The sequence below is a fragment of the Alligator mississippiensis genome, chromosome 4, assembly GCF_030867095.1.
Source record: "Alligator mississippiensis isolate rAllMis1 chromosome 4, rAllMis1, whole genome shotgun sequence".
NCBI classification, from domain to species: domain Eukaryota; kingdom Metazoa; phylum Chordata; order Crocodylia; family Alligatoridae; genus Alligator; species Alligator mississippiensis.
This window is the reverse complement of record NC_081827.1, coordinates 254,038,293-254,051,844: the sequence shown is the minus strand read 5'-3', so window position 1 is coordinate 254,051,844 and position 13,552 is coordinate 254,038,293. Positions and strand designations below refer to the sequence as shown.

Sequence of the window (13,552 nt, the reverse complement as noted above, 5' to 3'; positions counted from 1 at the left end):
ATCATATATGCATACACACGCATGCGCACACTTGGGGTGGGAAGCATGCATGCAAACACCCACACACCCCTACAACACAACTGGAGTAGAAGCACATAGGTCCATCACACACACACACGCACACACTCCCTAGGGCAGGAGCATGCAAGGCCATGACATGCATACAAACGCAACATGTGGGGTGGAAGCACATGCATATGCACGCGTGCACACACACACCTGGGATAGAAGTACATGGGGCCATCACACACACACCTACGACAGGAGCACACTTGACCATCACGCATGCATACGCACACATGTACACACCCGCGGTGGAAGCACATCCATCCATCCACATACCCACACACCTGAGACGGAAGTACATGGGGCATCACCCTCCTGTGCCAGGCTCCCTCCAGGCCCACTGGCTTCAGGCTGCAGGGAGGGGACAGAGACCCAGACCCTGCCTCAGCCATGACCCGCACCCAGGATGCAGCAAGGGGTGGGCTTGACGCCCCTGGTGCCCCCCCCGGGCAGTCAAACACAGCCTGTGCCCGCTGTGGGGGCATCGCCCTGGCTGAGGGGTCAGCCCCTTCCCCGCAGTCCAAGCTGAAGATCCCGATAACCCCCACACCCAGCCCACGAGCTGCACCCCGGCCACGGGGCCGGCCGCACACGCATGCACACGCCGGGCGGGAAGTGAATCCGGTCCGGGCGGAAGCGATGTCTCCCCCCGCGTGGGCCGGCGGGTGAGGGGCAGGCCAGGGCCCGGTCGCGGGGTTATCAGGCGGGATGGCCGAGCACGCCACTTCCAGCAATGCAAGGCGCTTCCTTTGTTTGGGCAAAACAGGACCCGTGGGGACCCCGGCCTCACGTCCCGGGCCCCCCACCCCCGGCACGGGGCGGGACACGCAGCCCTGGCTGCCTTCCACCCCCGCCAGCCTGGACGGGCCAGAGCCAGCTCCCACGGTCATGGCCATGGCTCCCATGAGCCCACATCTCCCAGGCCAGGGGATCAAACGGATCCAGGCCGAGAGCAGAAGCAGGGCTGGGAAAGGCCCACAGCCCCGTCCCCAGTCCCCATCACTGGGGTGGGGGTCAGCTCAGTGCAGGGAATCCCAGCAACCCCAGGAAATAACGGGGCAAGGGGCTCCCCCAGCCCCGGTGCAAGACTCCCCGTGCCCAGCCCAGTCCAGCTCCCACGCCAGGCCCAGAGGGGCGGAGGAAGAGGAGGGGAAGCAGAAGCCGGCAAATAAAATTTATAAGCCAGGCTGTAATTGCAACGCGGCCGCGAGCGCCGGCAGCCGCAGGCCCGTCATTACGGGGCTAAATATAACACCCCGCGCGGCTCCGGCCGTGGGGAGGCAGCGTGGCCCCCCCACCCCTGCAGCACGGCAGCCAGGCGGCCGCACAGCGCTGCTTTAATGCTCTATTTAGCACCAGGCGGGTTTGGCCCGTTCCCTCCCCGGCCACGGCCCCCCCGGCCCCGCGCAGACTGCCCCGTCTGTTCCCTTTCGGGCTCCCCGCGCACCTGGGCTATTTTCAGCGTGCTAATTTTATATGCCGTGGCCCGGTTCCCCCTCACCCCCCTCCTTCCTTCTCTCCCTCTCTTTTTTTTTTTCTCGGTAAATATTTGCCGTGACTCAGCCGGGACGGGACGCGTCCCACACAACCTGGGGCCTTTCACGACGTGCATCTCATTAGCTCTGCCCATGAAAAGAGGCATAGAGCGGCCCCCGCGCCCCACCAAACACCCCGCGCCCCACCAGCTTATATTTAGCTGTGTGTACTGTCCCGTCGCCGGAGGGGACCGTCTGGGCACACGTGTGCCAGGAGAAGAACGGCTGCTTCATGCAGCCAGAGGGGACGAGCGCGCCGGCCCCTGGGACGGGGTCTGCGGTCGGTGGGTTTGGGGACGTCCGTCTGGCTGGGACCCGGGTGCAGCCCATGAGCTGGGCACAGAGCAGTCTCTGAGAGCTGCGTGCCGGTGCTGGGGACGCCCAGGGGGACCCCCCTTCAGGGCTGGGACTCCCCCGCCTCGCCCTGGGCCCTGTCTGTGGTGGAAGGCAGCAGCGGATGCCATAGAGGAAGCAGAAAATCCTAGTCCCAGCGCCATGGGGCCAGTGGGGTGCTGGGGAGTCACATCCAGCCCGAGGCAGGATCAGCCTTGTCCAAACCCAGATGTGTGTGACTTCAGAGCTGCACAACACCATCACCCCGACACAACCTCCAGCATCACCCCTGGGATACAGGGGGGCCGCGGCCGCCAACGTCCTGCTGCTGCCAGCCACAGCAGGGGTCTGGCATGCCACTGGGGAGCGTAGCCATAAGGGAGCCCCCGTCAAATGGGCAGTGCTGGGGGGGGAACAATCCAGGGCATCTGACCCTCAGCACCGTGAGCCAGGTGTGACCTGTGTGTCCATGTGCCATGGGCACGAGCGGCGGCAGGGCAGGGCAGCGCTGAGGGCGCAGTGGGGAAGTACGGCTTTGCGTGCACAAGGGAGCTGGCGTCCCCGGAGCCATCGCAGCCTCTGCCTTGGAGACCTACGGCTCTGACCTCCCCCCTGCTGCTCTTGTAAGACGCGGGGGGACGGCCCCCAACGAGAGTCACAGCCCTGCACCCCCAGGTCCCCTCAGCTGCCACCGTCACTGCAGAAGCACCGGGGTCTGCTTGCGTCACAGACTTGAACCCGCAGCACTGGCTGCCCCAGGCTGGGCGGGATCCCCTGCCCATGTCCATGCCCCAGGCACGTGGCCGCCCCTCGTTAATACTGTCATTAACACCCCGCTGTGGTTTCCCCCTGACCCCCAGCGCAGGCGAGGACTGGGGCCAGGCCAAGTTTCCACATCCACCCGCTCCGAGTGCAGTGGGAGAATGAGCTGTGCCCAGCTCCCCCCACTCCCCTGACATATACAGGAGCACATGCACACACATGCACATTCACACAGTCATGCACACACGCGTGGGCACACTCACATGCATGGATGCACCTACATGCACACACCTGCAGCCACATATACACAGATGTACACAAGTACACACATACACCCACATGCATGCACATACACACCCGTGCATGCACACACAGATGCATACACCCATAAACCATACCCATACCCATTTACAGTGCATACCCGTAAACCCACATACATGCACACCCATTCCCACATGTACACCCATACACACTCACATGTCCACATGTAGCATGCATGCACATGCAGGCACACACGTACGCTTCTACAAGCACGTGTGCACACGTGGCGTCCCATGGCACATGCATGCACTCGCACACACACACGGGTTCTCACACATGCGCACACTCCCCCCGCCCTCCCAGTTCGCAGTGCTCTGAGCCCAGGACCACACGGGGCTGATGGAGCCTGGGAGAAGGGGGCGAGTTGCGGCCCCGCAGCCCAGCCCGTGCACCCCCCACTCCTCAGACCAGCCAGGAACCTCCACTGCCGCATTCCCTGGTCCCTGGCTCTCGTTCTGCCTACTCGGGGGACATGAGACCCTCAGGCTTGCCGGGCACGAGGCAGGAAAGCCTCCGGGGCCTGTGCAGGCCATGCCCTGCAGCCAGGCCAGGAGCCCTCTCCTGCCCCAAAATAGGCACCCCCAGTCACCAGCTTCCCTGATGCCAGGAAGCTCCTGCAGGGCTTCCCCTGGCCTTGCCCTGCCCTGCCCGCTGGGGCACCCGGGAGCCCAGGAACACCCAGGACAGGGAGGAAGAGGTAAGTGGGCACCCCCGAGCCAACTCTGCCTCCCTGGGGTCAATGGGCTGTGAGACCTTCAGGCTACGCACCTCCACGAGCTGCACCAGGCCAGTGATCTAGGCCCCCGGAGGGGAGAGAGGAGGCTCCATACCGCATGCCTCTAACCACCAGGCCACCCAACCCCTGGCTCGCGACCTGCTACAGCCCCAACACACTCACACAGAGGGACCTTAAGGCCCCATCACACGTTATTACACGAGTTGCTGGCAGTCAGACTGGCCACACGTGCAAAGTCATCCTTGGGCCATGGAAATGGCCATCCAGCTACGAAAAGAGCTGACCCGCTCCAATGCTGGGGCTTGAACAGATGGAACAACTCTACGGCTGGTTTCCACCCAGCTTCCACATGAACGTGCCAAGGCGGGTGCACCGCGCACCTCTGCACATGCACTCCCGCATGTTCTGGTCACAGGGAGAGATCCCCTGCAGCCATCAGCTCAGGGCGAGGGGTGGGGAGTCTGGGAGGAAGGGGACACGGACCCCCCCCAGACGCATCATACGGGCTGGCAGACTGGTGCAGACCGAGGCCCAGCCAGCCACTGCCCATGCCTCCTGCCACTGCTCGGGACACAGGAGGGTGCAAAGGCAAGGACGGGCCAAGCCCCAGAGCAAGCGCCCCCAGGTCGGGAGGGCTGGGATCCCCCTCCCCTTCAGGGTCTTGCTGAGGCCATGGGGGGCTGCCTGGGGAGCATGGAGCCCACCTGCAACTCCTCTAGGGGTGGGCGCCCATCCCACGCCCGCCTCTGCTGTGCAGGCTGTGGCCCGGCCTCCCTCCGCCCTTGGCGGCATTCCCAGCCCGGCTCTCAGGGGCGCTGACCCCCGCATGGGGGCTGACGTCAGCGGTCGGGGTGGCCCGTGGCCCGTGTGCCCCGGCCCCGTGCTGCCCGGGACCCGCGCATTGACCTTCCTCTCCGGGACGGCTTGTTTGGACGGCACATCCTCCGGGCGCGGCCCGGCCCGACCTGTGAACCCGCCGCGTCCTGTTTGCCGCGGCCCCGCGCTGCCTGCCAAGCCTGCGCCGGGGGAGACACCGGCCCCCGGATAAAAATACCTGCATGCGGCACCCGGGACCACCAGGGGAGAAAGGGTCTCCAGGTGCCTGCCCGATTGGTATCCCAAACTGCCGTGAGCCCCCAAACCACCTGGGCTCCGGTATCGCCTGAGGCTTTGTCCCGTGCCCGAAGGTCTCAGGGCCCAGAGCGCCAGGGGCTCAGGTTCCTGGCTCTGCCACTGCTTCCCAGCATGCCCTTGGGAGAATCACTTCACATCCACACACACACATTTGAATGTGTATGTGCAGATGCGCATTTAAGCATGTATGTGCACACCCGCGCACGAACATGCACATGTGCATGTGCACACACACATGCACACAGACCTGCTGGGTTGACACGTGTCAGGGGAGGAGGGAAGGGGGTTTTAACCATCTCCTGGCACAGCTGTGCCCCTCAGTGCCGTGCGGCAGGGGAGCCACAACTCCTGCACTGACCAGACCGGCATGCTCATGGCCGGCAGCTTCCAGCCCCCAAAAGGCACGTGCCCATGCCGCTGCCCCACTTTGTGCCGTGGGAGCCAGGCCTCTCCTGGCCAGAGCCACTGCACCCATCAGCCCCTGCCCCCATGGACGCTGGCAAGGTCACTTACCCCCCTCAGTTCCTCCAGCAAGCCCCCCCTCGGCCGCGATGACCCCCAGAACCCGGCCACAGCCCAGCTCCCAATGCAGAAACCTCTCATCCAGACTTGCTGCCCCCAAGAGTCCTAAAAGAGCTGGCTAAAAGGATCCCTGCCCCTCACCAGCCCAGTGTCACCTCCCTGTGTCCTGCCCCAGGGCCTGCATTGGGTTTGTACAGCCCCATGCACAGTGAGGTCCTGGCCGGTGGGACTCAAGGTGCTATGAGAATAATACTTCTCCCCACAAGCAGATGGGCACGGCCACTGCCGGCCTCTCACATGGACTCTGAACTAGACAGGTCCTGGCAACCCCCTTCTGCACAACAAAAACCCTGCTGGGCACCCCTAGGTGCTGGATCCAGCCCCCGCCCCAAATCCTGCAGAGCTCAGGCTGTGCCCTGCGCTGCCCTCTGCCCCCTCCCCACCTCTGCCGGCAGCTGCTCGAGGAGCGAACGCCTGCCAAGAGCTGCGCGTGCGAACGCGACATTTCCTAAACGTATAAATATTCCCAGGGCTCAAGCGGAAGTCTCCATGCGAGGCGTTAACCCCCAGGCGCCCGGGGACCAGCTGGCTCGGAGCTACCGTGCGGGCCGTGCTGGGGGGAGCCAGGGGCATTGACGGCTCTGGTACCTGGGGCTCTGCAATGGAGGGGGGGTGGGGGACGCAGCCTGGCCAGCTCTTTCTTAGTGGGCCTGCACCCTGTTCTGGATATGGCCCCTGCCTGCAAGGCCCTGGTCCAGCTTGAAGCCCCCAGCGCTGCCTGCAGCTGTGAACTGAGGTGCCCCGTTTCCAGATTGAATGAGTCCAGCTCCAGATCCGTGTCCTTGCTCTGGCTTCCCCCACTGGACTGAACACTCCTATAGTCCCAGCGCCATGGGGCCGGCAGAGAGCTGCAGGGTCACATTCAGCCCAAGGCAGGTCCCAGCGCCATGGGGCCGGCAGAGAGCTGCAGGGTCACATTCAGCCCAAGGCAGGATCGGCCCCATCTAAACCAAACCCATCTGCAACCCAGAGCCGTGCAACACAGTTGCCCGACACAGCCCCCAACATCACCCCCGCCCCTGCCCCAGGAAAGCAGGGGGGCCACAGCCGCCAACATCCTGCTGCTGCCAGGGGGGTTGGTGGGCGCTGGAGAGAGCCCAGGCCCAGGCCGTGCACCCGCTGGAGAAGGAGGAGAAACCCCCCTGGCCGGGCCAGGCTGAGCAGGGGGCAAATCCTTGCACGCCCCCGCCCCCCGAAAGCAGTGAGAGCAGGGGGGCAAGAGCCTCCAGCCAGGACCCTGCGGGGCTGAGTCCCACAGGAGCATGGGCACAGCCCCAGCCTGGGCTGCAGCCAGCACCCAGCACCTCTTGGGAGGCCTCAACCCTCTGACCCCCAGGGTGGCAGGCAGCCAGCACAGCCCCAGCCTGAGGAATACAGACCGTGACGGGGAACAGGCGTTCAGCATGAACGTGCCATGGCGGAGCTGTCCTGGTCTCAGCCCCGTTGCCACAGGCTCCTCTTTGGGCTCTCAGGAGTCGGCAGTCACCAGCCCAGCGCACAGAGCTGCAGCCAAAGCCTCCCCGACCCTGCTGAGATGCTCAAGTTCCCTCCAGCCCCTGCCCCTCCACCTCCTCGTGCATCCACCCAGGGGCAGCTCACCCAGGACAGTGCCCACCACCCTCCGGCCCCGGGGCAGGCTCTGGCCTGCAGCAGCACTGACCCCTGGGCTCACAGGGACAGGAGAGAGCGGGTGCTCTGCCTCAAGGACGGAGGTGCTGAGCTTGGATGCCCCTGGCGGGTCCCAGCAGAAGATCTGCCCTGGGGAGGGAGGATTCCTTCCTGACCCCAAATCCAGTGACCCAGAGCCTGACGGCAGGATGCAAGAGAAGTGTGTGAGCCAGGGCCTGCCCCATACTACTGCTCCCAGCCTGGCTCGCTCGGGATCTCAGCTCCCGCTGGAGACGGTCTCCAGAGCTCTGGGTTCGGGACACCCCCAGAACCGTGCACTGGGGGAAAGCTGTCCTGACCCCCAGGTGCCTGTGACCCTGGCCCGAGGCAGGGGGCTGAGCAGACGACCAGCGAGGGCAGAGGCAGGGGGACATGCAGTCACAGAGCCCAGGACCAGAAGTCGCCCCCAACTCCAGTGACAGGCACGTGCCAAGGATTCGCTGCTCTCGGTCACAACTCTGTGCTCCCTCCTGAATCCTCTCCTACTGGTTGCATTTGTCATCTCCACAAAGGGCACAACATGTCTCCCACAGACCCACTGCTCTGCCCACGCCAAGGTCAGGATTGGGGGTCCTCAGCCCATCTCACCAGCCCTTTGGCCCAGCACCAGCCCCCTTCCCGCCTCCTGGAACTTCCCCAGAACTCCAGGGTTCATTATAAACGAGCACCGGTGGCTGGGGACTCCTTGGCCAGCTCTTCTCAAACTCTTGGGTGCAGAGCATCCCAGCTGCCTGGATGAAAAAAGTTTGTCCTTAAATACAGCACTGAAGAGCCTCTGGAAAGAACTGGACAGTCCTCACAGGGCATGAGTCCCTCACCCTGGTTCCTTCCCAACATATTTGTCGACTGATGCTCTTCCCTGCTCCAGCTAGTCCTGGACCTGCGTTTACTTGTTGCCAGTATAAAGAGCCTCCTCTTGTCCTGGCCCTGCCAGCCAGGGGGTTTCCCCAACAGCTCCAGCTCCTGCTATAAGTGGTCAACACAGCAAAAATCCCATCCCCACTGAGGGCATCCCGCTGCCCCCGACCAGGCTTGCCAGCTAACGAATGTCTGCTATCGCTTCCAGCCACTCCAAGGACCTTTCCCTGCAGCTGTCCGAGCCCCCCAGCTCACGGCCCCATAGCAGGGAGCCCCATAGTCCCCACCCTTTCTATCCAGGCCTTCATGAAGTTTAACGAGGTGCTTATGCTGCAGCCTGGATGCTTTCTTGGCCTGCACCCCCAGAGCCATCCCAGGCCGCGATCAGCAGGGACCAAGGAAGCTATCCCAGGACGGGTGCGGGAGCTGTCATGTGAGTCGCAGCATCACAGCATGGCCGGGCTCTGGGGTACCCTCCAGCCGACCCCCATCCCAACCCCCCAGACTTAGCTTGGACTGACCCAGTCCTGACACCCCCCAGCTCCAGGCACAGCAACGAGGCCCGCTGCCCAGAGACATGGAGAGTCTCTGGCCCTGCCACTGCCAGGGGGTTGGTGGGTGCTGAAGAGACCCCAGGCCAAGGCCGTGCCCCTGCTGCAGAGGGACGGGAAACCCCCCTGCTCGGGTCAGGCTGCCCCCTCCAAGGCAGAGTGAGCAGGGAAACAAGAGCCTGTAGCCAAGACCCTATGGAGCTGAGGTCCAACAGGAGCATCGGCACAGCCCCAGCCTGGCTACTAGCAGCAAGCGCAGGGGCAGTTATGGTGCCTCTCACCCCAGGGAGCAGCTGACTTCCACAGGATGGTGGTAAGGGCAGGCCGGGCACCAGGGCGCTGTCTACACTAGGTCTGTGGGGGTCACCGAGCGGCTGAGAGAGCTGGGCTTTCCCAGAGAACTTCTCCAGGGTGGAGACAGCCCATCCATGTGCTCCCGTCCCCAGCTGGCCCCTCCTATGGCTCTGGCACGAGTCCTGGCCCAGCACGGGCAAGGCCCACATAACCCACGTATGACAATCCCACAAGGTCCCAGGAACACGTAGGGCAACCCAAGCTTCAGGGTGCAGAGCCATGGTAGCTGCTGCACGGAGAGGGCACCCAGGCCCCAGCGATGCATGTACAGGTGACGGGTAGGCCCATGAGAGAGCTGTCGTCTCCCCCACAGGAACTGCAACGTCCACTGCACCCCCCTGCCCCCAACAGATACAGGAGTATTAATCCTCTGCACTTCAGGGAGAGAGGTGTCCCGACCCCCCCCTCCCCCAGGCAAGCCTGCCTTGTCCTTGCCATGGGACTGGCCACGGCCTCGAGGGCTTCACACATGCACACGGTCACCAGCCCATGTCAACCACAGCCCAGCACCCTGGGCCCTGCTAACCCTGATCCAGCACACTAGGCCACCCTTGCAGTCCACGAAGCCAAATCAGCCTCAACTGAGCCCAGCGCTGGCACGCCAAGCCCCTCCCCAGCCGCAGCCCTGCACACACTAACTCACGTGTGCTCTGGTCTGGGGTGCCACAATAGGCTGCCCATGCAAGCCGCATCCAGCGGGCACAGAGCCCACGGGCCCCTTACACCAGTACACCTCAGCTCCCACACACTCTTACCTCGGCCAGGACCCTCTGCAGCACGGCCTGCTCCTCGAAGGGCTCCGTCTGCAGGCGGTCTGTAGGGAGACCATCCGTGAGGGCAGGCCAGAGGTCCCCGGGCACGGCCCCTGCCTCCCTCATCCCCTGCCCAGAACCACATGGCACTGGCCTTGGCATCAGGGAAGCCTCTGCCCACCTGCTGCAGGAGCCTAGGGCATGGGCGGCACAGGCTGGTCTACCAGGGGGTGAATGCAAACACCGCTAAAGGGGCTGCCTCCAGCTCTCCCAGGCAGGAGGCCGAGGACTCGTCCCCACAGGGCTCTGGCCACCAGCTCCAGGCACCCAGCTCTGCTTCGGCTCTAGCCAGGACCCGCAGCGCACAGACAGGGCTGGAGCACAGAGCAGGTGCTGCCTGGCTCAGCTTGTCCATGGGTCTGGGGGACGGGAGAAGCCTCCTGAGGGGCTCCTTTATGCTCTGGGGGGCATGCAGCCTCCCCCCAGGCATGTCCCCACCACTAGGCCTTGCCCCGTGCCTTCTGGCTGACCCGACAGCCTCTCCTTCCCCTGTCCCTTGGAGAAGGTCCAGCCGCAGCTTCTCCGCTAGCAGTGAGGAGGCAGGACGTGATGGTGATGGGACAGACCTCCCCACACCATCCCCAGCTCCAGGGAGCCCTGCCAAGCCAGCACATGGGAGCTGGCAGCAGGCATGGCTCAGACAGCTCAGCACCGCCTTTGACCCCGGAGTAGGGGCCACATGTGCCAGCCTGGCCCTAGGCATCCCAGAGGACAGGTACATGCTGGCAGAGCTGGACTCCCTGATGCCCCATGCTGCACAACGCAGGTGAAGAGACTGGCAGAGGTGTAGCCCCGGGCTAGGCCCAGCTCCCAAGGGGTCCCCAGAGGGAGAGGGGCACTGACGGGCAAGGACAATGACCCCCAAGTGCTGCTGCCCCATGAGACCCAGCGCCAGGCCCAGGCAGCCTCAACGCTGCAAATGGGACTCAGGGTCCCCTTCCCCATCCAGGGAGGGGGCCAGGCCCTGGGAAATGTTCCGGTGCTGGCCAGAGGCCCATGGCCCAGCTGTGAACACTGTGATGTCTCAGAAGAAGCCCCTGGTTGTGCTCCAAGCCCATGTGCACGGGAGCTGGCACCTGTCCCAGGCCGCCAGGCCCCTCCCAGCCCCGTGGCAGGCAGCACCAAGCCCCTTGGCAGCCCCCCAAGCCTTCTGGCTACCGGGCGAGGGCCGGGTCTCCCTGGGGGGGCCACACCCCAGGCTCTTGGCTGCCATCAAGCATGGAGCAAGGCCGGCTGGGCACTGGCCAGGTGGCCGTCACAGGCCAGCCTAGGGTGGCGGGGAAGGAAACACAGTCCCTGCTCCCAGCCCCACTCACCTCGGCTGAGCAGAGCGCCACTCTCCCGGTAGTCCTCGATCTCAGCGTCCTTCTGCAGCAGGAGTGAGGCCAGGTGCTGCAGCTGGCACTGCAGGGCCAGGCTCATGCGAAGCAGGGGCCGCGCCAGGTGCTGGCAGACCTGAAATGAGGGAGACAAAGGGGTCGGGGAAAGGGGCCGTGAGCCTCTGTAGGTCACCTCCTGGCAGCAGGCGATACACAGCAGTTACCCTGCCCAGGTGGAAAGCCCCTTGCCATGTCCCAGTCCTGGGACACAGCAGCGGGATGCTGTGGCTGGGGAGGTCTCTGCACATGGGAAACCCCAACAAGCTCTCTAGGCCTGGCCAGCTGGCTGAGGACTCCCCGCACACTCGGGGCATGCGGGTGCTACAAGCCCCCCTGGGAGCGCGAGGGCATCTCCTCCTAGAGCCACATGGCCCGGGCCGGGGTTGGGGGGAGCAGGGAGAACACGGCTGGCAGGACATCCAGGCAGGGCACACACGCTGCTACCCTAGGGCAACCCCGTCTCCCACAGCGTGGCCAAAGGGTTCTTGGTTGGGTGCGCAGCGCCCCCTGCTGCACGCTGGGCACCAGCACAGGTGCCAAGAGCCACGGCAGGCAGGAGCTCGCCCAGCCCCTCCGGGCAGCCTCCAGCACCTCCCAGTGACCCTGGGGCAGGAGATGCCCCCCTGAGCTGCTCCAGGAAGCCCTTGCCTGCAGGATGGTGAAACTGAGGCATGGGGCCAAGCCTTGTAACAGCCATGCAGAAAGTACATGGCAGAGCCCTGTCCCCACACCCACCCAACTCCTGCCCCCAGCACCTGCCCCTGCTGTCTGTGCTACACCAGCACCCCCAGAGACCCAGGTCTCAGGGGGCCGGGCATGACGCACGCCAGGGAGAGCAAAGGAAGAGTGCTGGGGGGGGGGGGGTCAGTGCACCCCAGGAAGGCTCAGTGGGTGTCACCCTTTTTAGACTCAAGCCACCCTCATTAGACTGTAACACCCCTCGTTAGACTTGAAGCCCCCTTGGAAAACGCCAGTTCTTAAATGCCACTGGTTTTATGATAACAGAAATGTAACAGAGCAGTTTTTGCTTTTCCAAACCACCCAGAAAGGCCACAGCGGGCAAGGCTGGATTTTACACTCTGGATTCCTGTTTGAAACCTAGGGTTGCTATTGTGGAACACGCTGGCACACTTATGGGTGCTAATGGTGCGCAGCCCCCTGCAGCGCCCTCAGAAGGATCTCAAGGCAGCCCAACATGCCACCCTGGTTGAATCAGAAATCCCAGAGCTGCGGGGCCGGCAGGAAGCTCCAGGGTCACATCCAGGATCAGCCCCCTGCAAACCCCGTGTGTGACCTTGGAGCCATACAACACAGTTGCCCCAACACAGCCCAGAGCATCGCCCTCGCCCCTGGGATACAGGGGGGCTGTGGCCACCAACGTCCTGCTGGTGCCAGGGGGTGGTAAGCACTGGAGAGAGCCCAGGCCCAGGCCGTGCCCCTGCTGCAGAGGGAGGGGAAACCCCGCAGGCTGGTCCAGGCTGAGCAGGGGGCAAATCCCTGCGTGCCCCCACCAAGGCAGTGTGAGCAGGGGGGCAAGAGGCTCCAGCCAGGACCTTGCAGGGCTGAGTCCCGGCAGGAGCCCTGGCACAGCCTCAGCACCCAGCGCCTCTGGGGGGGCTTCAACCCCCTGAGCTCGGGGGGTGGGGCAGCCAGCACAGCCCATCCTGGGACACCCCCAGCAGAGCACGGGCATCGCCGCGCCGTGACCCTCCCGCCCAGCCTCGCCTTGCACCCTCCCGTGCTGCAGCATCCCCCGACCCTGGGGTCTCCTGCAGCCGCCCTGCTCGGCCGTGCAGAGGTGTCTCCTGACATCCAACCTCAACCTGCCCGGCTGCAGCATCCAGCCCTGCCCCTCACGGCACCCCTGCGCTCTCTGGGCGGCAGGAGAGAAGCTGCTCTCCCTCCTCTCCGCGCAGCCCCCAGGCCCCCCAGCACAACGCGCCCGGCTCCCTCGGCCTCTCCCTGCACGACTTGCCCTTGACGCCTGTTACCACCTCTGCCCCCTCCAGCTTCCCCACCGGCTCGTCACCGCGCGGGGCTGGAGCTGCCCCAGTGCCGTGGCCAGGCCTGGCCAGCGCGGAGCAGAGGCACCATCGCCTCTTGCGGCTGCTGCCGCTGCACCCCGGAGCCGCTGGGGTCGTAACGGCTCGCTCGGCATCGCTCACCACGGGCACGGGGGCCGGGGCGCAGCGGAAGTCCCAGTAGAAAGGCAGCCCCGAGAGCTCGCTCTTCACGTGAAGCGTGAGGTGCTCGGCGTCCCGGTGCCAGGAGACGGCGGTGCCAGCGCCGGCGCGGCCCTCCAGCAGCGCGCGCAGCAGCTCGTGCAGGCGGGCGAGGAGGGACGGGGCGCCGGCCGTCAGACGCCGGTTCAGCTCCTGGGAAGGACACGTCAGCAAAGCTGGGGTCCACGGCCCTGTGCGCCCCCCAGCACCACGCGCGGGGCGGTGGCGCCAGCTCCGCC

General features: G+C 64.8%; 1 protein-coding gene across 4 annotated transcripts in view; it reads right to left on the bottom strand.

Annotated features, from left to right (window-relative positions):
* NHEJ1 (non-homologous end joining factor 1) overlaps positions 1-13,552 on the bottom strand; it is a 30,223-nt gene that overhangs the window by 16,088 nt on the left and 583 nt on the right. For all 4 annotated transcript variants that reach the window (XM_059727548.1, XM_019493205.2, XM_059727547.1 and 1 more), the window contains 3 exons: positions 13,257-13,466; positions 11,029-11,167; positions 9,656-9,714 (listed from right to left, as the gene is read on the bottom strand). In XM_059727548.1, coding sequence (XP_059583531.1) covers positions 9,656-9,714; positions 11,029-11,167; positions 13,257-13,466 — 408 coding nt within the window. The remainder of the gene's footprint in view (positions 1-9,655; positions 9,715-11,028; positions 11,168-13,256; positions 13,467-13,552) is intronic.